The 26449-nt window shown below is 35.0% G+C and overlaps 1 protein-coding gene across 4 annotated transcripts in view; it reads left to right on the top strand.

The window, feature by feature from the left end:
* The first annotated feature begins 377 nt into the window (after window positions 1-377).
* FANCL (FA complementation group L) overlaps window positions 378-26449 on the top strand; it is an 82804-nt gene continuing 56732 nt past the window's right edge. For all 4 annotated transcript variants that reach the window (XM_012477227.2, XM_012477225.2, XM_012477226.2 and 1 more), the window contains exons 1-5: window positions 378-520; window positions 12461-12519; window positions 14698-14758; window positions 17824-17880; window positions 23064-23164. In XM_012477227.2, the coding sequence (XP_012332650.2) occupies window positions 425-520; window positions 12461-12519; window positions 14698-14758; window positions 17824-17880; window positions 23064-23164 (374 nt within the window). In that variant the 5' untranslated portion in view covers window positions 378-424. The remainder of the gene's footprint in view (window positions 521-12460; window positions 12520-14697; window positions 14759-17823; window positions 17881-23063; window positions 23165-26449) is intronic.

Here is a 26449-nt window from a genome sequence, read left to right as displayed (position 1 = left end):
AGAGAACAGAAAAGAGGGGGATGCGAGAGGTTCAAGACAGAAGTGCTACAACGTCCAGGCTGTGAAAGTCATTTTATTCTGGAAGAAATGAAGCACCAAAATTGTAACAGTCTTTCAATAATGTCGAACAGAATCATCCAAAGGGCTCCTGGAACAATTGAGGCTAGAATGATCTTGGTCAGTAAGTCCTGTGGACTTGAGAGCAATCTTCTCTCCCACTACCGGTTAGGGAGCCCTGATGTCGCCTCCCGCAGAGCGCCACTTGGCCTGGCCTGAACTTTACCTTTATTTCCGCCCGCGGAATCCTCCAGGCTCTTCCCGCCAAGGCTCGGGTTTCCGCTGAGGCGTCTGAGCGTAAGCGGACTGCGCATGTGCAGGGCCCGGCCGGTCTAGAGCTTCTCAGTGTCTCTCCGGACCTCGAGCCATGGCGGTGACGGAAGCGAGCCTGTTGCGCCAGTTCCCGCTGCTTCTGCCCCAGAACAGGTCGAAAACCGTGTATGAGGGATTCATCTCAGCTCAGGTACCCGCCCAGTGGTTAAGAGAGCCTCCCTCTCGCAGCGTAGCTGCGCGCAGAAGTCTGTGACAGGCTAGGAGGTTAGGGGCCCAGACTTGTGGAGATTGAGAGGGGCGGCGCGTAACGGTTCTCCGGAGACGAGGTTTGAGAAGCGCCGCTGTCGCTGCCACCCCGGAGGGCGCCGCTCGGGATGGGGAGCGAGGAGTCGCGCGGCGTGGAGCGGGGCAGGGGCCACGCCTCCTCTCTCCCTCGCCCCTCCCTGAGTTTGACTTCCTTTGTTCGGTGTCTGTCCCGCAATTGACTGTCCTTTAGTTTTATTTTTTATTTTTGTAAATTTTGCCCTAACTTGATTTTAACACCTTCCATCTCCACGGATATTGATGAGTTCATTGGGGAATCTGGGCTAATTATATTCATGTTTGCTGTAGAAAGAACATTTTGGAGGAAGACCTTATTTTGGCTCTCTGCCAAGTCATATGTACCTGAACACCCACAGTTGCAATATTTTTTAGAAGAGGCATGACAGCAATGGAATTAATTACCTTTGCTGATTCCAGTGGCCCCTCTTACGGAGTTTTATTACATTTACTAACACGTGTGTAGGGTTTTGAAGTTTACACAGCGCTTTCCAGGTAAATAGCTCACTTAATCCTCAGCCCTTGGAGGCAAAAATTTTTAAAAGAATCATCATTCCCGTTTTATGGTTGAAGAAATCAAGGCATGGGAAACCAGAGACGTTATTTGCTGATGATCTCATCAGAATCCCGTAAACGCAGGCTGTGTGATTCCAGTCCTGGATTTTTTTTCTCTCTCCATGGCACCGGGATACCTTCGTTTAGAATTTTAAGTATAGACTTTTGCTTTCTGACTGTTAAACTCAACCTGTGCCCCCTTCCCCACCATCACGCATAGGCTTTGAGTATATGTGGAAATTACCATATGACCATCACAGAAAGTAGAGGTTAAAATTCATTATTCCATATGGAAAAAAGTTAATCCATCTTTCCCTCTCCAATTAGAAGTATTTTTCTTGAATTATCTAGCTGAAGACATGATTCTCTTTTAGACAACATCTAGAAAAGTGAAAAAGTATTATTAAGTTACGTTTTTTTATTTTAGAGGAAGCATGTTATACCTAATTTTAGGCACTTTAAGGAAAATACTATCTCATGTATGTCTATATCTGATAAGGCCTCTTAGAAAACAAGTACAGCCATTAGAATTGAGAGTAGATGAAAATTTTTTTTATGACCATTGCTATAGCTACAATTTTAATTTGTACCTGCCTTAGCAGTTTATTTAAATCTTAACCTAAAAACTTAACGTGTCCAAAAATATTTTGTATATATTTCAAATTTACAAAAAACTAGCAAGGATATACTGTACAAATAATTCCAGTATACCGTTTACCTAGATTCACCAGTTTACATTTTCTCCATTTGATTGATCATTGTTAAGTATGTGTATGTGGGTAGGCATATATACACATTATTTTCCAGAACCGTTTGAGGTTAAATTAGACATAGTTCCCCTTTATCCCTAAATACTTGAGCATATATTTCATAAGAACAAGGACACACTCAACCACATTACAGTTATCAAAATCAGGATATTTAGTAATGATATGATACTATTATCTAAGATAGAATCCGAATTTCAAATTTTGTTTACGATACAGTTGTGTGTTTTATACCCCCAATCCCCTACCATCTGATGTTAAGATCTCACGTTACATTTAGTTGTCTTTTCTAATCTGGAACAGTTCTCAGTCTGTTTTGTGTTTTTTTATAAGCTTGACATTTTTGAAGAGTACAGGTTGGCTCTTAGGTAGAATGTATCTCAATTTGGGTTTGAATGATATTTTCTCGCTATTAAATTCAGGTAATGCATTTTTTGGCAGGAATACTACAGAAAGATTGTTGTATCCTTCTCAAGGCATGTGAGGTTTACCTGGTTGTTTCCATTATTAATGATGTTAACTTCTATCACCTGGTTAAGGTATCACCTGCCAAAGTCTCCTTTTGTAATTAATAAGTACTTTTGGGGAGGTACTCTGAGGCATCAAATTTTCACATTCTCTGGTTTTAGCATTGACTTATGCTTGAGTCGACTGTTACTATCATGATTGCCAAATGATGATTTTCTAACTCTTGTCATTTCTACTGTATTTATGAAGTGGCAGTTTATTATAAGGAGTAGCATTGCTTGCTTTCTCATTTATTTAATTATATTAGAATGGATGCATGGATTTTTTTAAAAAAATTACTTGATTCTGATCATTATTTATTTTGATCTCAAATTGTCCCACGTTTGGCTAGTAAGTAGGTTTTATGTATATAAGTTTTTAAGGCTTTGCATTTCATCTCATCACTGTTTTAAAAGTATCCTATAGATGCTGACCTGTAGTCTTTTATTTATTTATTTATTTTATATCATTTTTTTTTTTGAGACAGAGTTTCGCTCTTGTTGCCCAGGCTGGAGTACAATGTCGTGATCTCGGCTCACCGCAACCTCCGCCTCCCAGGTTCAAGCCATTCTCCTGCCTCAGCCTCCCAAGTAGCTGGGATTACAGGCATGCGCCACCATGTCCAGCTAATTTTTTGTATTTTTAGTAGAGACAGGGTTTCTCCATGTTGGTCAGGCTGGTCATGAACTCCTGATCTCAGGTGATCCACCCACCTCGGTCTCCTAAAGTGCTGGGATTACAGGTGTGAGCCACCAAGCCTGTATGTAGTCTTATTATCACTATTCTTAGAAGTGATATTCTTGACTATCTAATGTCAATTTATAGTTCTGTGTACCTAATAGAAGGTTTTAAATATTTTCTCATGGAAGTTCCTTTTTGGTTTTGCTTTTTGTTGCTGATTTCTAGTTTTTCATGTATTCTAAGTAGACAGTGTTGTTTGTAAAAAAAAAAAAAAAGTCTCTGGAATTTACTGGTACTTTTTCCTGTGATCTAATATATAATCAGTTTTAGGTGTTGTCTCTATTACCAGATTTTCTCTTTCCTTTTGAGTGAGCTTTGCTAGTTTGTGTCTTTCAAGGAATTTGTTAATTTCATCTAAGTTTCTGATTTTATTGGCTTAAAGTTACTTATAATAGTTCCTTACTATCCTTTTAGTGTCTTTAGGATCTGTAATGATGCTCTCTATGTTGGTTATCTTTTGCTGCTATTTACTTCAAACCTTAGTGGCTTAAAACAAAAACAATTATTGTCTCACTGTTTCTGTGGATTTGCAGTTTGCGAGCAACTTGGATGGTACTTCTTGATCAAAATCTCTCATGATTGTGCAGTCAAGGTATTTGCTAAGACTTTGATGATCTAAAACAGGGTGTCCAACCTTTTGGCTTCCCTGGATCACATTGGAAGAAGAAGAATTGTCTTGGGCCACACATAAAATACACTAACACTAACAATAGCTGATGAGCTAAAAAAAAAAAAAAAAAATCACAGAAAAATCCCATGATATTTTAAGAAAGTTTATGAATTTGTGTTGGCTGCATTCAGAGCTGTCCTGGGCTGCGAGTTGGTCAAGCTAGAGTTGGAGGATTTGCTTCCAAGATTGCTCATTCACATAGCTATTGGCCATGAGGCCTCAGTTTGCTACTGCTCTTAACAGGAGGCCTTAGTTCCTCACCACATGGATCTTTATAGTGTTGCTTGACTGTTACCACAACATGGCAGCTAGCTTCCCCTGAGTGTGTGATACAACAGAGAGATCAATAAAGATGCACATTGTCTTTAATCCCTTAGCCTCTGAAGTCACACATATTTACTTCTGCTTTATTGTGTTTGTTACATGCAAGTTTCTTAGTCTGTGTTCAAAAGGAGGGAAATTAGGCACCAGCTCCTAGAGGTAAGAAGTGTCAAATAATTTATGGATGTAAGTTAAATATACCTTTCATCCTCATATCTGATATAGATAATTTATGTCTCCTTTTTTTTCCCAATACATCTGAATAGAGGATATAAATTTTACTGATTTCTTCAGAGAACCTGCCTTAATTTCATTGATATTTTTTCTCTATTATTTTTATGTTTCTATCTGATTTCTGATCTTAACTGATTTCTTCAGATGGAAGATTATTGATGAGATCTTTCTTCTTTTCTAGTACAGATATTTACTGCTTTAGATTTTCCTTTAAATACTGGTTTAGCTATATGACACACATTTTGGTGTGTTACAGTTTTTGAGTTTTTTTTTTTTTTTTTGAGATGGAGTCTCACACTGTCGCCCAGGCTGTAGTGCAGTGGCATGATCTAGGCTCACTGCAATCTCTGCCTCCTGGGTTCAAGCAATTCTCCTGCCTCAGCCTCCCGAGTAGCTGGGACTACAGGCGCACACCACCATGCCGGGCTAATTTTTGTATTTTTAGTAGCGACGGGGTTTCACCATGCTGGCCAGGATGGTCTCGAGCTCCTGACCTCGTGATCTGCCTGCCTCAATCTCCCAAAGTGCTGGGATTACAGGTGTGAGTCACCTCACCCGGCCTAGTTTTGTTTTTATTCAGTTCCAAATGCCTTTTAATTTCTCCTTTGGTCTGTGGCTTACTTAGAAATATGATTATCTTTCTCAGTATTGAGGATTTTCTAGATATCTTTGTTATTGATTTATAGTTTCATTTTAGTCACAGACTATAACTTGTATGATTTGAATTCTTATAACATTTATTGAGCATTAATTTTATAGCCCATAATATAGTCTATCTTGGTGAATATACTGTGTGTACTTTAAAAAGAATGAATATTCTGTTGCTATTGGGTAGAGTATTATATAAATGCCAATTAGGTCAAATTGGTTCATAGTGCTGCTCAGACGCTCATTGGGCAGCACTGTGTTCACTGATTTCTTTGTCTGCTTGTTCTATCAGTTAGTGAGGGAAGTGTTGAAATCTCCAATGATAGTTGTTGATCTTTCAATTTCTACTTTTAATTTCTATCAGCTTTTGCTTCATGTATTTTGAAGTTCTGTTATTAGGTGCATAAACTTTTAGAATTGTTAAGCACTCTTAATGAGTTGACTCCTTTAGGATTATGAAATGACCTTTTTATTCTTTAGTAATAATGTTTGCTCTGAAATCTGTATTTTCCAATATTGATGTATAGATTCCATCTTTCTTTTAATTGGTGTTACTATAATTTATCTTTACTTTTTTCTTTATTTTAAGCTTATTTGTGTTTTAATATTTAAAGTGTGTTTCTTCTGTGCTTTGCTTTGTTATGCAATATGGTACTCACTGCCTTTTACGTGGGGGTGCTTAGACCATTTACATTTAATGTGGTTATTCATATGGTTGGGTTTAAATCTACTCTGCTGCTGTGTGTTTTCTGTGTGTCTTACATATTCTTTTAATTTTTTTTCTATTTTCTTCATTTTATATTATTTGAATTCTTTTTTATAATTCTGTTTTATCTCCTTTGTCAGTTTATTGGCTGTGTGTTTTTTTTTTTTAACTAGTTGCTTAAAGGGTTTATAATATGCATATTAAATCTATCATGATCTGCCTTAAAGTTATATTAGTATTCCATTTTTTATGCACTATTGGTTTATCAGTTATATAATTTTGTCTCTTTTGAATCTGTAAAGATGTTACTCTACTGTTTTGCACTGTTTTCTATGAGAAATCTCTGCTCTTTTCTTTGTTCTTCTGTAAATAGAATTTTTTTTTTCTCTGCCTGCTTTTAAGATTTTTCTTTTTGTCATTGGTTTCAGTCACTTTGATGTGTGTTGTACCTTGGTGTAGCTTTTTTCATGTTTTTCCTTCATAAGGTTTGTGGAGTTTCTTGGATCTGTGAGTATATATTTTCATTTAATTTAGAAAAAATATCTGCCATTATTGTTTCTTTGTTTCTCTTTTTCTGTCCTCTGGGTTGGGGACTCCAAATATGTGCATTTAGGTCACTTAAAGTTTTTACAACTCACTCATGATCTCTTCATTTTTTTCTCTCCATCTCTTTCCCTTTATTTGAGATATGTCTTCAGGTATACTAATACCTTCTTTTGTAAGGTGGAATCTGCTGTTGAGAATATCTAGCATATATTTTTTTAAAATCTCAGATATTGTATTTTTTGAGGGAGTCTTTCTTTACATTTTTCCTGTCTCTATTTAGTAAGCTAATGCTTTCCTCTACCTTCTTGAAAATATGAAATATAATTGTTTTAATTTTTAAATCAGGTCTATCATCTGTGCCATTTTTATGTCTGTTTCTCTTGATTTTTCTCTTCATTGTGGGTATTGTTTTGGTTCTTTGCAGGAAATATATGTGCTTGGTATATTTTGATTGGATGCTGGACATAATGAATTCTACCTGTTGCATGCTAGATATTTTTATTCCCTAATTATTCTTGAGATTTGTTGTGAGCTACAGTTAAATTACTTCTAAACAGTTTGATCTTTCCAAGGTTTGCTTTTAAGTGTTACTAGGTAGACCCAGAGCAGACTTTTAGTCTAAAGGTAATTAGGCCCTACAAGTGAAGCAACACCTTCTGAGCACTCTACTTAATGGCTCTTACATTGCAAAGTTTGCTTCTCTGGCTGGTTGGAACATGGCTATACCCAGCCTTGTATGAGCATCAAGATTGTTTTGCAGATTCTGTTCCTGTACTTTCCGGTGTTTTCCTCATATCCATGGAGCAAGTGATAGCTGAAGACTCTTTGCCAGGAATCCTCTGAAATTCTCGGAGTTCCTCTGTGTGTGTTTCTCTACTCTCTATGCATCTCTCTCCTGCTTCATATTATACCTTGTGAATTGTACAAGAGGTGGCCTTCCCTTACTCACCTGTTTCTTCTCAAATCAGGGAGAATGTTATGCTTGTATTTGTCCATCCCTATCTTGCAGGCTGAAAATACTGCCATCATAGAACCAGACAATTTAGGCACTTTCACATTTATTTCCCTTTCAAGGATCACTGTCCTGCACTGCCTATTGTTTAGTGTCTGAAAATCATTGTTTCATATGTTTTGTCCAATTTTTAAATAAGAAGGGAAGATAAATCCTGCCCCTTTTACTCCATAATGGCTAGAAGCGGTTCTCTTCAGTTTCTTAAAATTTTCTATTTCATTCTTGCTTAGTTTTTTAATTTGCTTTAAGAAGTTTGTTTGCAATTATATTCTGCTTCATATATAATTTATTTGATCTTTTAGCTAGAGATGTGGATTTTTTTTTAAATTTTGAAAGTCTGTTAAGATATATCACAGAGTTGATCATTGTAAGTCACTTTCTCATGTGGCCAGTTATCCCTTTTGGTATGTGGAACTCCAGAAAGTGTACTTGGATTATATTTTTAAATATTTTTTCTACTATTTTGTTATATTTTAAATATTTTTTCTACTATTTTGTTTTTCTTTCCAAGATCTCCAATTGTATGTACTCTGGATTTTTTTGGGGTCTGTTTTCCATTTCAACTTCTTTTCTCTGATGGTCTTTAATTTTTTTCTCATTTTCTCATTTGGTAATTTTCTTGCTTTTTCTTTGCCCTTCATGACATTTGTATGTAATTTTGATCTTCCTTAGACTCTTTTTAAAGTTATTCTTCCACTTTCACATAATTTTGTCTTTTCTTCATTTTCATTCCACCCTGAGTTTATTCAGCTCATTCATTTCTTCCTTTACATTTTTTAAAATATAATTTCTCATTCTAGTTTTAAAAGTATGAATCTGGATACAAATGCTCACATAATCATATTTCATTTATTATTATAATTCATTTATAGTTTCTGAGTTTTGTTTGCTTGGGGTCTGTTATCACCTAAAATGTTTGGAGTCTCATTTTCTTTTTTTGTCTCACAGTTGGATTGATGAAAACAATATCTTTACATTCACGGACATTTTGCCTGTTTGCAATACTTTATAAAATTCCTAGTTCAAGAATACCCTCTTCTATTGGGGAAGCCAAGTGCAGTTTATTTAATGGATGAAATGTTGGCAAGTGCTAGGTAGGAAGGAGTTCGTTTTTTATTTGCTAATATAAAAGCCTAGGTTTCCCACTCTTCTTTTTCCCCCTAATACCCAGTTTCCAAAAGGTGTCTCTACCTACCTTTTCTCCTGTCTTCTACTTCTAAAGCATTCTTTCCCAGGACTGGCTCCTTGACTTTTGTGTTCACATTAAGTCTTTTCTTTGTAGGTCAGTGTTCTGATTTACCAGAGCTTGTTGTTTTTTATTTTTATTTTTATTTTTTTTTGCTTTTTATGCTGCAAAATCATGATATGCTTAAGAAACAAAGTGATTATTTAAGGAACCTTTTTTTTTGTATAGTCAGATATTGTCTTTTTTTTTTTAAGAAAAAAGGAAGAAAGAAAAAAAAAGAATGAAGAAGAGGAAGAAAAAGGAAGAGAAAGAGGGAGAGAGAATGGGAGTATTGCTTTATTGCCCAGGCTAGAATGCAGTCTAAAAATGGGAATTGAAAACCTCTTTTATGCCAATAATTGTGCTTAACAATGGAGACAGGAAGGAATAAGGGAAGAAAATAACAAGCAGCCAACCAATATTTCATTTAAACCTATGAAATGCTATGCAATTATTAAGGAGTGATTTACTTCCAATTATGTAGTCACTTTTGGAATATGTGTGATATGGTACTGATAAGAATGTATGTTTTGTTTATTTGAAGTGGAGAGTTCTATAAATGTTTATTAAGTTTACTTGTTCCGGGTCTGAGTTCAAGTCCTGGATATCCTTGTTAATTTTCTATCTCGTTGATCAGTCTAATATTGACAATGTGATGTTACAGTCTCCCACTATTATTGTGTGGGAGGCTAAGTCTCTTTATAAGTCATTAAGAACTTGTCTTATGTATCTGGGTGCTCCTGTATTGGGTATGTGTATATATAGGATTGTTAGCTCTTCTTGTTGCGTTGATCCTTTTACCATTATGTAATGTCCTTCTTTGCCTCTTTTGATCTTTGTTGCTTTAAGGTCTATTTTATCAGAGGTGAGAATTGCAACTCCTGCTTTTTATTTATTTATTTATGTTTGCTCTCCGTTTGGTTGGTAAATCTTCCTCTGTCCCTTTGGTTTGAGTCTTTGTGTATTGTTGCATGTGAGATAGGTCTGGATACAGCATACTGATGGGTTTTGGCTTTTTATCCAGTTAATAACATATATGAGTTTAATACTGCCATTTGATGCTAGCTGGATATATTTTTGGAAAGGCTGATACTAGTTGCTCCTTTATATGTATAGTGCTTCTTTCAGAAGCTTCTGCAAAGCAGGCCTGGTGATGGTGAAATCTCTAAGTACTTGCTTGTTTGCAAAAGATTTTATTTTTCCTTTGCTTTTGAAGCTCAGTTTGGCTGGATATGAAATTCTGGGTTGAAAGTTCTTCTCTTTAAGGATGTTGAATATTGGCCCCCACTCTTTTCTGGCTTGTAGGGTTTCTGCTGAGAGATCTGCTGTAAGTCTGATAGGCTTCCATTTGTGGGTAACCTGACCTTTCTCTCTGGCTACTCTTAGTATTTTCTCCTTCATTTCAACCCTAATGAATCTGACGATTATGTGCCTTGGGGTTGGTCTTCTTGAGGAATATCTTTGTGGTGTTCTCTGTATTACCTGGAGTTGAATATTGTCCTGTCTTACTAGGTTGGGAAAGTTTTCCTGAATAATCTCCTGAAGAGTATTTTCCAACTTGGATTCATTCTCTTCGTCACATTCAAGTACACCTATCAAACGTAGATTAGGTCTTTTCACATAGTCCCGTATTTCTTGGAGACTTTGCTCATTGGTTTTTATCCTTTTTTCTCTAATCTTGACTTCTTGTTTTATTTCATTAAGTTGGTCTTCGAACTCTGATACCCTTTCTTCTGCTTGATCAGTTCGACTGTTAAAACTTGTGCATACTTCGCGAAGTTCTCGTGTTGTGTTTTTCAGCTCCATTAATTCACCTATATTCCTCTCCAAGTTGTCTATTCTCGTTAGCATTTCGTCAAACCTTTTTTCAAAGTTCTTAATTTCTTTGCATTGGGTTAGAACAAGTTCTTTTAATTCACAGAAGTTTCTTATCATCCACCTTCTGACGCCTACTTCTGTTAATGGAATGCATTCGTTCTCCATCAGGGCTTGTTCCGTTGCTGATGAGGAACTGTGATCCCCTGTAGAGGGAGAGGCATTCTGATTTTGGGTATTCTCAGCCTTTTTACGCTGGTTTCTTCCCATCATTATAAATTTATCCACCTGTCGTCTTTGCGATTTCCAACTTCCAAATTAGGGTTCTGAGTGGACGTCCAACTTGTTGATTCCCAGCGCCGAAATCTGCAATCCACTGCGCCAGCCAAAACAGCGTTGTTAAGATTGATGGTGCTTTTCTGCCTGGGAATCGGCCAAAAGGGGACACAGTCCCGCTCACTCTGCACCAAGAACTGCCGCACTGAGGTGCCAGCAAAACTGCCACACCGGCCACAAGAGTCGCGCTGGCGACCTGTGGGGCTCCTCCGCTGGGAATCTCCTGGTCTGTGAGCAACAAAAATTCGTCTGAAAGTGTGGCATCCCCTTGTTCTCTGCACTTTCACTGGGAGCTACAATCCTGAGCTGCTAGTGGTCAGCCATCTTGGATCTCTCTCCATTTTTTTTTACACTTATTCAGTCCTCCCAGTCTCTCTTCCATGCATTTTTTCTGACCTTCCTAGCACGCTTAAAAGAGTTACTGTGGGAGTCATAGAGTAGGTTCTATTGGAAAGTACTTTATATTTTTCTTCTTATAGGTAATTTGAGGTTTGTTGTATATCATGTCTTCTGACTGAAAACATGGGATTTTTGTGGTTTTATTTATTCTTAACGTGTTAATTAATGTAGCTTTTCGGGATGATATGTGGGGAGATTCAGGTTGAGGCAACTGTTAATATTTCTGTTCCCTGAAACCCTGGTGGAAAATCTGGCTTTTTTGAGAACAATTAATACTTTTAGATGCTTTAACTAAAAAACTAATTTTGGACATTTTCTTGAATCAGGAAGTTTTGTGGCATGTGACATAGTATTTGACCTTTTAAAATGGCAGGGCTTTGCAAATAAGGGACTTTGGAATTTTATTCTTTCAGATAAGAGCATGTATTTCTATAGTAGAATAGTTCTATTTTTCATGTAAATTGTGAATTCCAAATTGTTCTTACACCTATGTGTGGGATGTCTATAATGTTAGGTTAAAGTTACTACATAATACCTTTTAGTGCTTTAATGAAATAGTGAATTATTGTTACTTGACCTTTTGAAAAGGTCAGTAGTACATTTTGTTTCATTTTTTTAAAGGACATTTAAATGTAATGAAAGTCAGAACTGTAATATTACCATGAAAGTAAAGGTTATGGGGTACATTTAATTGTGTTCCTCTGTTTTTGAAACTGCTTTGAGGTAGACTGTGCTAAAATTCCACATGGTAATTGTTTTTTGAGAATTTTATTACTGTTTTTCATTTTATTCTGTTGGAGTAAAAGATTACATTTCTGTTTGACTTTTTCTGCTATTTTTGCTCAAATTTCATGTGTATTGTCCTATTTAAGTTACAAAGTTTAAACTACTTACCCATTCACTTTTCCAAGAAAGTAAAATGGAATAAATACCTCAGAGGTCTTTCTTCTCTTAGAAAGACTCTTGAATGAAATTCTGTTTGTTCAAATGTATAGTTAATATGTTACTGATATCTTTGAAAAGTTAGAGGCTCACTAATGGGAAAATAAAATATACTCTGATTAATGAAATTATTTTAATTTCATTAATATAATAATAAAAAGTTTTATATAATAATAAAAAGTTTCCGTAAGCCAGTTTTGAGTTATTTTCCCTCAAATGCAATATTGTTGCTTATATTTTAACAAGGATAAAGATGTGGATAAATTTGATACCTTTTAGGAAATAAAGGAAAACATTGTCTTTTCTATATGATTCTCTGTTTAACTTCTCTTAGCATTAAGTGAAATATAAAAATTTGAGTGTTCCTTTTCAATATTTTCCGCAGGGAAGAGACTTCCATCTTAGAGTAGTGTTGCCTGAAGATTTACAACTGAAGAATGCAAGGTGATGTGGTGTTTAGTTATAAATGTACGTTTTTGTGTTTTGGTGGGACAGGCAGTGCATTTGGTATAAATTGATTCTAGTGACTAGAGTTTTGCCTAAAATGCGTATTAGTCATTCGCCTCCAAAGAAACATCTCTGATTTTTCCAAACCAATGTGACATTTGTAAATATTTACCTATTACTAAAGTGCTTTTAAACATTAGTTCTGTCATTTTTTTTTAATTTAAAGCAGTTAACAGCAGTTGTGTACGCTTCACTAACAAGTACTGAACAGATATATAAAGGGACAGTACCAAAGGATTAGAAAATCTTTTTTCCAACTTTTGACTGATATTATTAATGTGTGTATATTCATTCTATGGGAAGACCCACATCAGTTCAGTCCTGGCATAAATTAGGTACCAATATTGAATGTTGATAGATACAACTAGTCAGCATATGAGACTGAAAATTTAGGTACCACCCCAAAATCTCAATTCTGCTTCTAAATATTTCTGTAGAAGAATGGAGGAAAAGGAATCCAGAGATATTTATGAGTAGAATTGACTGATAAATTTTGTGACTGATTAAAGTGTAGATAAGAGGGGAAAAAGGAATAGAAGATGCTTTTCAAGTTCCCGGCTCAGATCACTAAGCTAGAGAAGAGGTCACAGATAGAGAAGTAGAAGAGAGATTGTTTTAAGGCATTTTGGGTGTGAAATATCAAGGGGAGCTATTTAGTAGGTAGTAACGTATTGGTGTGGCGCTAGTGTGTGAGACCTGGAGTGCAGATGTATGTGAAAGTTACAATAGATGAAAGATTTGGGACCTTGATTATGAATAGGCTTTTTGGTGCCTGTATCTGGGCAGGAGGGGAGTGAAAGAGAAGGCCAGTGACAAGACCTTGGGGCATACCAACATTTAAAGTCACTAAAGAGGAACTCAGAAGGAGACTAAGGATTGACCAGAAAAGAGGAAAATTTGGACAGCAGAGTCAAGTCAAATAGAGAGAGGCTTAAGCAGAGCATGGTTAGCAATGCTGAGGATTGCAAAGAGATAGGTTAGATGCAAGTAAGTTTTGTGTGGCGGCAGAAGCCATATTATGTTGGATTTTGGACTGGATGAGTTGGTAGAAAGGAAATGGAAACAGTATAAACTATTTTGAAGAAAAAGATGGTTAAAGAATGGTATGCATTCAAGGAGGAGTTATGATGTTTTTCAAAGATAATATATATTTGAGCAAGTTCATTAAGGAGAAAAAACTAGCAGAACATAAATTAAGGATACCACAATAAAGGGATAATTAATTGAAGTGACCAAGTTGGTAGCAAGAGATAGCACATTTTGAGCCCGGTTACCAATGGACATTTAAATGAACTACTCTGCCACTAACAGTGGAGACAGGGATGGGTTTGGGGGTTTTAAGACCAAGAATGTAGAGAGTCGTGATGGTTTGAAAAGGCCATGTTGGGAAAAACTCAAGACAGGCTTCCTACTTGTAGGTAAGTAATTCCTTAGAAAAGTTACTTAGCAGTATTGGGAGCAGAGCTGAGGTGAGCCAGTAAGTGGATGAACACTAACTTATCACTTCTTATACAATTAATTAAAAGTATGTATCCTACTAGCCAGGCTTTGTGGTGGGTATCTATAGTCCCAGCGACTTGAGAGGCTGAGGTGGGAGAGTTTCTTGAGCCCAGGAGTCCAGGTCGCAGTGAGCTATTCTTCTACTGCAGTCCAGCCAGCCTGAGTGACAGAGCGAGACGCTGTCTCTAAAGAATAAAAAAAAGTATCCTCTTAGTTACCTTAATCAGAAATTTGAAGATTATATTGCTACACATGCTTTTTCAAATACATGTTTGATACATTATATTTGATGATATATTATTATCAAACTATTTTATTTACTCTACCTTGGAAAAGAATCTACTTCAGTAGAAAACTTTGCTTTGGATGTGTTAAAGTTAAAAAACCAGATAACTGTTTGCATGTAATTTACTGATTGCAGTTTTTTGTATTTTGAAATGAAATTAGTACCGACAGTTTGAAGACAAAACTTTCAACAAGGGAAAAATTTTATTAACTTGTCATAATTATGCTTGTCATTCTTCTGTATGTACATGTGTGTTTGTTAGCATACAAATAAGTTTTTCCTTTTATTTCTGAATGGAGAAGAAACCATTTTGTCTATTAAAATTTTAGATTATTGTGCAGTTGGCAGCTGAGAACAATACTTAATGGATACCATCAAATAGTACAACAGGTAAGTCCTTTTTAAAAGGTTTATGTTTTAAGTGAGCATAAGAAATTACAAAATTTATTGTTCTTTAAAGACCTGCTTTGCAGAATGTTGTAACAAACTGGTTTAATAGTTATTGAGTTTTGTAGCTTTCATCTCTGTGTGTTTTTAAATTTCAGTATCTGCAGGAGATGTCCAGGTAGCCTTTGTGTTGAGACTCATTTCCATTCTTGAGACATTAGGTTCTTCAAACGCATTCACCCTTATCCATATCCATCACTTCTTGAGTGATTTTTCTTCTCAGGCTGAATGGTGGTGATAGGGAAAAAAAAGAAAATCAGACCCATTTAGAGCTGTGGGATATCTGTGGCAAATATGGGATTTTAGCCCTAGATTAGCAACAGAAGAGGTGTGGTAGAAATAATTTAGGATCATGTGTACTTGCATGATGAGAGGAGATAAAGGCTGCTTAATTGGGATAATAGGCAGGATTAATTTCTTTATTCTTAATGTTTAGGTTCCTCTACCTGAAAATTCCTTTAAAGATTAGAAAAAAAATCAGTTACTGAAGCAAAATAATGACATAATACAATTCCTCTTTTAGAAAAATAGGTGTTAGAATTGCATTTCTGTTGGTGCTTTATGCAATTGTATTTTTTTTTTTTTCTGATTTCCTCTATTTCTCTGTCTTAAAGGCCGGTTATTATCTCTGATAACTGACAATCATGGTCACTCTCCCATAAAGCATTACTGAGCTGCAAAGAAGTATAGGAGATAAACTATTTGATTTGTAGAATGAAGGTTGTCACCCTGGTAATATTACATAAGTTTTTTTAAGGATATGTTCAAATTATTTCTCTGTTTTCTTTCCACCTCTCCCTCCATCCTCTTGACTATTTAAATTATACACCAAAATTTAAGAAATGTGTTTTTAAATTTCAGTATCTGCAGGAGATGTCCAGGTAGCCTTTGTGTTGAGACTGAAATGAATCTGTTGACATATTTAAATAGCATGGAAAAAATGGTTAATGTGGTTTAATAGTAAGATCTATTACTCTGTTTTTCTCCACCAAGTCATCAAGAGGATTCCTAAAAAAACCCCAATTATTTATTTTCCCTTGCCCCCCAATTGGTCAGGTAGAACCCAGTGTTAGTTTAAGTCTTCTTTTTATTTCAAAGTCCCAGTGAATATTACTATTCTTTTTTTGTATCATTTTTAATTTTAGTAAATATGGGCCAGGGAGTCAACAAACTTTTTCTGTAAAGAACCAGATAATAAATTTTCGGGCTTAGTAGGCCATAAGATCTCTGTTGCAGCTATTCAACTCTGCCCTTAGAGCAACCATAGACAAGAGGTAAGTGAATAGGTATGGCTACATGCCAAGAGAACTTTGTTTACAAAAACAGTATTGAGCTGGATTTGGCCTCTGGGCTGTAGTTTTCAGACCCTCCCAGACCCTGTCATTTATTGATCTCCTGTAATAAACTAAGGGGAAAATACAATATAGAAGAAAGGATAGTCAAGGATTTGCTCTACATACACCCACTCAAAGCTATGTTAAGATGTGAATCATATGTGTTCATGCGTTGTTGAAAACAGTGTAAAACTTGAGAATTTTCTTGGCTTTCTTTTTTATCTGTAGTTAGTTTAAGAATGAAGGATTTCTAGGAAATGGAATCATAACTCTTATTTATTCTACATTAGAAATTATTTCCTTTTTGCCATTTTATTATAACAGTTTTTACTTTAATGAATGATTGTCTCCATTTTTACTCATATGTATTAGTTGTGAGAGATCAAAAATCACAATTATATGTAGTTTTTAAGGTCAAGAGAAAAATAAAAACTTTATTGTTAATTAATAATTGTTAATTTATTGCTGTAACTAGATTTTAAAAATTATATAGAGTTGCCTGATTTTTATATTTTATACTCCTCTTCCCACTCACATCACTCCTATACCTCTTCTTCCTTTTTTTCTCTTCCTCCTCTTTTTCCTCTTCCTCTTCTTCTTCTTTAAAAAAATAATGATGAGGCAGCTAGATTTGCTAGACATGGTAGTGATATAAGGGCGGCAGGGAAGTGCTGGATAGAGAAGAATGGGTCCCTGGTGAGGGCTCCACCCACGGACCTAGGTGAGGAAAGGCACTCCTGCCTTCACACTCAAATGTTGCATTTCCCAAGACCACCCTGGCCTGCCATACCCCCATCCTGTGCCTATAAAATCCTGAGACCGTAGCAGGCATACACATACAAGCGGCTGGATGTCAAGAGAAACATATCAGTAGAGGAATGTATTAGCGGCCGGACATGAACAGCACGTCAAGAGCACACCGGCAGGCTCCATGCCTGCAGACCATTGACTGGCAGAATGAAGTGGAGTTTGGCCTGGGTAATTGGAGAGCCTGGGCCACTGAGCAGTCTGGCTCCAGGGGAAAACCATCTCCCTTTTGACTCTCACATCTGCTGAGAGCTACTGCTATTCAGTAAAACCTTGCACTCATTCTCCAAGCACATATGTGACCTGATTCTTCTGGTACACCAAGGCAAGAACCCTGGGATATGGAAGGTTCTCTGTCCTTGCAATAAGGCAGGGGTCTAATTGAGCTGACTAATACAAGCTGCCTATGGAAGGCTAAACTAAAAGAGCACCCTGTAACACACACCCACTGGAGTTTCAGTAGCTGTAAATATTCATTCCTAGACACTGCCGTGGGGTCGGAGTCACAGCCTGCCCATCTGTGTGCTCCCCTAGAGGTTTGAACAGCGGGGCACTGAAGAAGCCAGCCAGACCTCCATTGCATCCCTGCGATGGGGACAAGGGATGTAGTAGTAAACAGTGCTCAAGGAACAGAGCAGTGTGAGGTTTTAAGTGACATTCTAACACAGTTTATCTCAGCAAAATAGTTTTGAGGGCATTGATTACTCTTTCAGAATGAAATTGGCAGTAGTAGTAAGGTTGATGACTTCATTTCTTATACTTTAGCTAATCTTTTTTCACATTCACTTGGGCCTGAATTTTATTACAGTTTTAGTGAATGGAATATTTATTGTGCAAATGAAATTAATTGGAAATGTTTTGATCTAGAGAATGCAGCACTCTCTTGATCTACTGAGCTTTATGATGGAGTTGAAGATGCTTTTGGTAAGAATTTTTTTTCTGGCGCTGTTACCATACTGTAAGTCTTGATTTCTGTAACTCCTTTAAAAACTAACATTAGAATTTATCTTCTTAACTCTGAGTCGTTTAATGTTTTCTTTTACTGTGTACATAAATGTAGATGATGTGTTGCTTGAACTGCATGAGGGACATAACTGTATGAAGGAACCACTTTGATTGTATCACAAACTAGGTACTCTTGACACTAGTGTTGGGCAGGTGGTGAAGAGATAAAATGCTCCTGGCCTGTCAGAGAGTTTCACATCTAAGGAGAGATTAGGTAGTCCTACTTAAAGGTATAATATGATGTATAAATAATTTTGTGTATAGCTCCAGATATCTGAAAAACTTATTAGGCTTCATTTCATATATACTTTTACATACATACTGTTTATTTAATTAATCAGTGTTGCATAAGATATTTGATTATTTTGTTTATCCTATAGACATTTTATTATTTTCTTAAAACCCAAGTTTTAAAAAAAGAAGAGAGAAGATTATAGCAAATACTACTGGGACTGACCAAATTTTAACATTTTGCCAATCATAGTTCCTCTTCTACTTTTTTTTTTTTTTTTTTTAGACAGAGTCTTGCTCTGTTGCCCAGGCTGGACCTCCATATTGGCTCACTGCAACCTCCTCCTCCCAGGTTTAGGCAGTTCTCTGCCTCAACCTACTGAGTAGCTGGGATTAGAGCTCCCCGCCACCACCCCCAGGTAATTTTTGTATTTTTAGTAGAGACAGGGTTTCACCATCTTGGCCAGGCTGGTCTTAAACTCCTGACCTTGTGATCTATCTGCCTCGGCCTCCAAAAGTGCTGGGATTACAGGCGTGAGCCACTGTACCTGGCTTCTCTTCTACTTTTTTTTAGAAGAAAGATACTGTAGTATTTTTTTTCTATACTTTAAGTTCTGGGGTGCATTTGTAGAACATGCAGGTTTGTTACATAGGTATACATGTGCCATGGTGGTTTGCTGCATCCATCCCCCCGTCATGTATATTAGATATTTCTCCTAATGTTATCCCTCCCCAATCCCCCCACCCCCTGCTATCCCTCCGCTAGCTCCCTCACCCACTGACAGGCCTCGGTATGTGATGTTCCCCTCCCTGACACCGTAGTATTTTAAAGGAAATTCTGGACATTGTATGTATCCCAATATGTTAGTGTGTATCTCTAACACTAAGTGCTTTTTATCTGTTTTTAAATATACTATTGTAATCTCAACAAAGTTAATAATTTCTTATAGCTATTTGTTTGTACTAGTATGCAAACAAGGTCCACACATTATATTTAGTTGATATGTCTCTTAAGCCTTATGTAAGACTTATAAGATACTTACGTATAATAGCATCTCCTCTTTACCTCACCCTTTTTATTCATGCCATGTATTTGTTCAATAAAACAAATTATGTATTCTATAAAATCTCCCACATTCTGGATTTGGCTTGAGGGATATTCATGGTTTATCTTTTAACACACTTCTACTCTCTTTGTAATCTGGCAGTTTGCTCTAGAGGCTTCAGCAGATTTGGATTCATTTGTTTGATGAGATTACTTGGTGCTCTCTATTTATATTACATGAGGATGTGCATGATGTCTGATGGTTCCTCTTTTAGTAAATTTAAGATTGATCAGTAGGTTTAGATCCATTCAGTATAGTTTTCCATCAGCCTATCACCCAATGATTTTAGCATCCAGTAATAATCATTATTGCCTATATCTGCTATTTCATTAGGATTTACAAATGATAATTTTAAAAATTCCATCATCTGCACTTATTAGTTGAAAATCTTCTGTAGAGAAGAACTTCTCATCAGTTGTTTGGTTAATTTGAGATACAGCTCATACTGGAGAGATTGGATAAGTGCTTGTTTCTTTTCCTTTTAAAACAGAAACCAATTTTTAGAATAATGATTTGGTGCCTAGCAACTGTAACAGGGATCTAAAGTTTTTTTGTTTTGTTTTTTTTCAGTATCTTTATGAACTCATACATTTTATATATTTAATTAAATTTCGTTCATTGTAGTCATTTTCTTTTTGATGCTTAAATTGTCCCATTTTTTGGTCAGTACAAGCCTCTTCATGTTGGCTCCTGAGTTCTTTTAATATAATCCAAGTTTCTTTGCCTTCTGATACCAGTTACCCTAGGCTAATTTATTCCTCTTATCCCGTAACTGTAATCAGGCATTTCTCCCAAGAATCATGATTTCTTTGTGGGAAATAGTATTTGGATGCCTCAGTCTGGAAACTTGAGTGTTGACTGCTGTTACTTCTAAGTCTTTTCAGTAGACAAAGCTAGGAAGAAATGCTTTTTGGAAAGAACATAATTATGAGTTCCTATTGATATTTACAATTGAAATTTGGGATTACAGGGTTTTTACTTCTTCACTTGTGTATCTTTTACTTTGAAAATGCTATTTTCTAATGATACTGGCATCATTGTATTTTTTTGTTATGTTCTACTTGTTCTATTTCATTGATGCTTTTCCTGTCTGTATGTTTATGTTTATATAAAAATTGCAATACTAATTGCTAACAATGGAAAGTTTTGCTATTTCTTTGTGATTCTTGTTGAGACCATTTTATTCTTAGCAGCTACTACATATTGATAACTTAGTTGCTAGATTTTTTTCTTGAGTTCTTTTTTAATCTAATAAGAACCTTCTAAGATAGGACTTTGATTAAATGTGTGAGATTAGAATAGTAGTTTAAAGTTAATTTCTAAAGTTTGAATTTTGATTTATGAGTTTATAAATCCTAATTAATAAGGGTTATCAAAATTGATTACAAATTACGTCAAAGGCCTTAATGCAATAACGTTAAAAAGGTAAAGGAAACAAGTGAAGCATATTTGGTTTACATCTCCTTGACATTGGAGAAAAGTTTGAAACATTTCTTTTATCTTTTTATTATAATTTTAATGAACTACACAAATGCAAGGAAAGACTAAGGGAACCAGAGTAAAAGTATAGATACAATGTCCTATTAAATTCTTCTTATCAAAAATACCTTTATTTAGTTGTAAGTTTAGTTTAAAACTAAAATAAAATTTTAAGATCTCTGATTTACAGTATCTATATAGTACATTCATTCCATTTCTGAATAAAAATCCTATATTTTAGCTTTGTTCAGAAATTATGGACAAAGTTGGTGATTTTATTGCTCATTTAAGGTAGCATACCTAAAAATATAAGAATTATTAGTGTACCTTTAGACTGTGTTGTTAGTAATAGGGTTCCTATACTATAATCACCAATGAATATGTTGAGAGTGATACGCAAATGAAATTCGTAGTTATTGAACTTATTTAGGAAATGTTGTAAATCTTTCATGGAGTTTTCTAGTAATAACTATCCATATAGTTGGAGTTCAGTATATATTTAATAAATGAACAATTACCTATATTTTAAAATAATCCTATGAGGTAGGTTATTTTATTTCTATTTCGGAGCTGAGCCTAAGGCCTAAGGCCTCAAAATAGGAATTGTTAAAGTCAGGATTTAAAACGTTTGTAAAGCCTTTCTGCTGTGTACCTTTGCCTCCTTTCCTATGAAGAATGTGTTGCTTCTCTGCTTTTGCCTTTTTTACTTTTTACAGTTCTAGAGTAGGAGTAACTTGTCTAACTTAAAATAGAAGGTAGAGTGTATAAATGTCATAAACCTAGGATTGAAAAGTATTTTTACTATTATCCAGGTTTATTTTTACCTTTAATTTTGTGGATAGCAGTAATTAATATTTCAGAATAAAAACAGAAATTTCAAAATATACTATATTAACTTAATGCATTTTATTTAATGATAGTACAGCACCATCTTAATAGTATTAGGTTGGTGTACACCCTAAATATGAATTTATTTTGGTGGACCATCAGTCTATTTTTAGGTAACATTAGGCATTTATCCTATAAAAAAGGCAGTATATGCCTTGTCTTCTAGGCTTACTCTCTAATTAAATCCATATTGATATTCTCAGCTTTATCGATCTGCTTTCACAGTTTTTTTTTCATTATAAAGCAGATTCAAAACTAAATTGAAGTAGTTCCAGTTGATAGTTCTAATTTTGAAGTGCTGTTTTTAACATATATTCATTTTAATACGATCTCAATATCCTATCCTCATTAAAAAAAATTGACATACAGTTAAAAAAATAAGATTAAACATATACTTAAAAGAATAAAAATTCCAACCTTTTATTAGGATTATATTTTTCAGAAGTGTTTGTAATTTTCAACTTTCCCCTATCTACTGTTGTTATTTACTGTGGCTGATTTACTTATTTATTTATTTACTTTTTGTAATATTTTTTGATACTTCAGACTGTATGAACATCTGAGTAATTTGTAGATACATGTATTTTTACTTACCAATTATTTGTCTAGGTTAGTAACTTCAAAATAATTGGTAATTTTAGCTTTAACAATTCTAGTGATGTTTATATATCTTGTAAAAAATTTTAGTTTTGGTTGGGAGAAACCAAAACTATAAAATTTTATGGGAGAACATAAACATTTTAAAGCCATCATAGATAGGCCTAGCAAGAAATAGGACTGTGATCTAGCCAGATGGATAGCATAATACTTGAACTTACTTGGTTGAAGAGTAGTACAGCATGTAAGTCAGTGATAGAAATTAGCATGTAGATATTTATTCTCATAATGAGGGGGTTTTGTTTGTTAGGATGTGGTTCATAAACTGACATACAAATATGTTAGTTTAGGTAATGTACTTAGAGTTCAGCCCTTTCTTTTGAGGAGCTTAAAAAAGTGTGTGTGTGTGTGTGTGTATTATGTGTATATATATATGTGTGTGTGTATATATATATGTATCACATATTCATGGGAGTAGAGAGAGAGTGAAGCCTTGAGGATGAATTTAATAAAAGTTTTTTTTTTAATCTCTGATAGGCATATTAGTCCAGGAGAATATTAAAATCTTAAGTTCTTTTCATGACATAAAAACTGACATTTTGCATGACCTTCAGTGCAGTCCTTTAACTTTTTCTTGTCTCTTTTTCATGAGCAGGGGAATGAGTCAGCCAGATTTTCTATTAAAAAATTTGCAGTTTTGTTAGGCACTGAGAAGATAATGAAATTATGTGTTGCAATCAGGTATTAACAGTTTGTTGTCTTGGATTCCACAGCCAATTCTGGTTTTCTTCTTTTAAACAGGAAGTTGCTTTAAAGAATAGACAAGAACTATATGCACTACCTCCTCCTCCCCAGTTCTACTCAAGCCTTATTGAAGAGATAGGAACTCTCGGTTGGGATAAGTATGTCTGTTTTAAAGTATGTTTTAAATGCCTTTGTTTTATATGTTTTAACTTAATACACTTCTAGTTTTAGCAATTTATTTATACCTGATTTTAGTCAAAGTGTTTCATTGTAACTAGATCCTTATTGTTGCTGTGAATTAAAGAGAGGGAGAGATCATCATAAAAAATTGCCTTACAAAGTAAAATGCTAAATATAATTTGGAAAAAATGACATTTTTATGTACACAGTAAGATGTTACCATAATAGGTATTTTCATTGAACATACAACTTTTAAAAAAAATTTTCCATATATGAAGAGTAATGCTTAGAGACTGGAAAAATTGCAGTATTTTTGGAATAATTGTAGTTATTTTTGGTTAATATACAATTTGGCATGTCTAAACTTACATACATATATGTATATATATATATAAAATGTTATAAGTGCTTTTGTAATTTGAGTAGTAAATTTTAGCAATTAGGGTTTGGAAGAATCATCATCTAGCTTTCTTTGAAAAAAAATGATTTCTTTGAAGAAACTAATGCATAAAGAAACTTCAGTAGATGTGTATGCAAGTTGTTAAAATTTAATCTATTATACCAGCTGGAAAAAATGTGATGATTTCCTTGCTATTCAGTTTCTGAATTTAGCTTCCTTCTGAGTGTGGATACTTGAAACATTGCATTTATCATTAGGTGTATTATAACCTTTCTACTTTGAGCTAAAGCAGCAGTAAAGATATGCCAATTTAGTTCTTATCACTTCTTAACCAGTATCAATAGTATTTTAGTATTCATTTATTATTTCCGTTTAGATTGCTCTATTACTAAGATAAATCAAAGGCTGACATAGTTACAATGGGAAAGGAATGTGCAATTTTTTACCACTAAGTTTTTCTGAATATGTTTTAAACATCTTATTCATCTGTTTGTTGTTTTTTAGCTATTTTTATGAGTTGGCCTTTTGATAATCAACCTAAAAAGAACCAGAAAATCAAATCGGCATTTAAAAGAGAACAAGGAACATATCTTAAGTGCAGAATATATGTCCTTTAATATATTTTATACCATTACCTGATAACTAAAGAAAAACTAGTCTTGAACATATTTTAGAGCTCCAACTTATTCCTATATAAATTTGTTTCTAGAGGTGGTAAAAGTGCACTGTGATTATTAGAGAAAGAAGCAGAATTATTTTCTTTGCCTTTGCCTTCTACTTCCCTTTATATTCCTTAAGAGACGTTTACTTAGAACAGTTTCTCTTCTTATCCATAGAACAATTTTTTTTTGTTTTGTTTTTAATTACTAAAATTTGACTGAGTGGGCCATACCTCTTTTGGTGCACCTATGTTCAGAGATAGGTTAGCCATTCCTCCAGTTATAACTTTAGGTAGACTTAATTTTTTATAAATACTTCTTTACCTTACTGCCTTCCTGGTTAGTAGTCAAAGTGTGTGTGATCTGTACTTGAGTCAAGTTATTTAAATACTGGTCTTGATAAAAATTCCAGCCTCAGATTTCAACTGTCAAATCTTACTAAAATTATGATTGCATGTAATAATGTTTCACTGTAGATGGACTGCTTAAAGTCTCTGTAATCTTTATTTTATGTTTTCTCAATTTTACTCATCGATCTTAGAACAGAACTATTTTCTTTTGCTCTCTTATATAATTGCTCTTGAGGATGGCATTGACTTAGATTAAAGGATGTTGTATGAAATAGCCCTAAGAAATACAGTTGGGATTTTATGTTTGGATGTCTTCCATTTTATGATACAGTACTATCTTTATGAGATGCCATGAAAGAAATTTTATCCTATTTCAGATGCCGAAAAGTCATCCTTTGCCTGACTATCCAACCTGTCACTTAATTAATAATGTAAACTATGTAATTGACTATGTTCTGTTTGACTTGGCCTCTAGGAAAGTTAGAGTCAAATTTTTGGCACACTTTTTAGAGCCATGCTGGATATACGATTTATATTTCTCTTTATTTTTTTTTTTTTTGAGACAGAGTCTTGCTCTGTTGCCCATGTTGGAGTCCAGTGGTGCCATCTTGGCTCACTGCAACCTCTGCCTCCCGAGTTCAAGGGATTCTCCTGCTTCAACCTCCTGAGTAGCTGGGATTACAGGCACATGCCACCATGCCCGGTTAATTTAGGATTTATATTTCTGTATGCTAATCTTATCGTGACTTTTGTTCTCCTGTTCAAATCAAGGGCATATGTTATCTATGTGACTCATCACTGTTGATCTTGATTACCTGATTGAGGTAGTATTTGTCAGGTTTCTGCATTGTAAAGCTACTGTTTTTGCCCTCTTTCCATACTGTATTCTTTGGAAGACACTCTGTATAGCCTACACTTAAGGAGTGGGCAGTTATGCTCACCTCCTTTAGGGCAGAGTATTTACACAGATGTGGAATTTTTCTGCTCAGATTTTGTTCTCCCTCACTTATTTTTTTCAGTCATTTATTTGAAATACTGTGATCTCATGGGATATTTGTTTTATACTTTGGGTTATAATCTAATACTATTTTATTTCCTTTCTCAGTTTGTTCTAGCTTTGGCCATTGAGAGCTCATTCAGTTGGCTCCTGTGTCCTTTTGACATGCCCCATAATTGTGGAGATATATATATATACCTCCACAATTATATATATATATTTTATATATATATATATATTATATATATATTTGAATATTTCCTTACTTTCTGGGATTGGAAGAAATTTTATATATTTCCTGCCCTTATCCTAGAATCAGCCATTTTTCCAAGGAGTCCTAGTTGCTTTTATTTGTGAGTGGTATTAGAAACCGGGATGTGGGCCCTATGGATGCTTTTTGCTATTGGTGTGCTGTTGTTTCTGGGCCTTCTTAGCTGAAAACAGGAAAAAAATATGTTTTTACTAACTCGTGTGTACATATCTGTAATTTTTTTTTTTATATAACCATTGGTATCTGTATTAAGGTAAACATGAGTTTATACTGATGTCTGCAACTCCAGTTGCAGACCACATGTGGTTTTCTATCCCACTTGCTTGGTATATCTGAAATTCCATTACCACATGGGGTTTTCTATCCCACTTGCTTGGCATATCTGAAATCTTATACTCCAACAGGGACAAACCCAGTTCCCATTATCTGTTATCCATTTACGTAATTGTTCAGTTGCAGTATACATGCAGAGCACTATCATAATTATTAACCTGTACCTCCCTGGGTAATAGCTTTATCAACTATGCAATGCTTATTTTTACAGATTTTTTTTTTGTCGCCTTTAGTGTTACAGGCTTCACTCATT

Source organism: Aotus nancymaae, unplaced genomic scaffold, assembly GCF_030222135.1.
Source record: "Aotus nancymaae isolate 86718 unplaced genomic scaffold, 86718_ANA_hifiasm-v0.15.2.pri h1tg000057l, whole genome shotgun sequence".
NCBI lineage: Eukaryota > Metazoa > Chordata > Mammalia > Primates > Aotidae > Aotus > Aotus nancymaae.
Note: the sequence above shows the minus strand (reverse complement) of the source record. Positions and strands in the feature narration are given on the sequence as shown.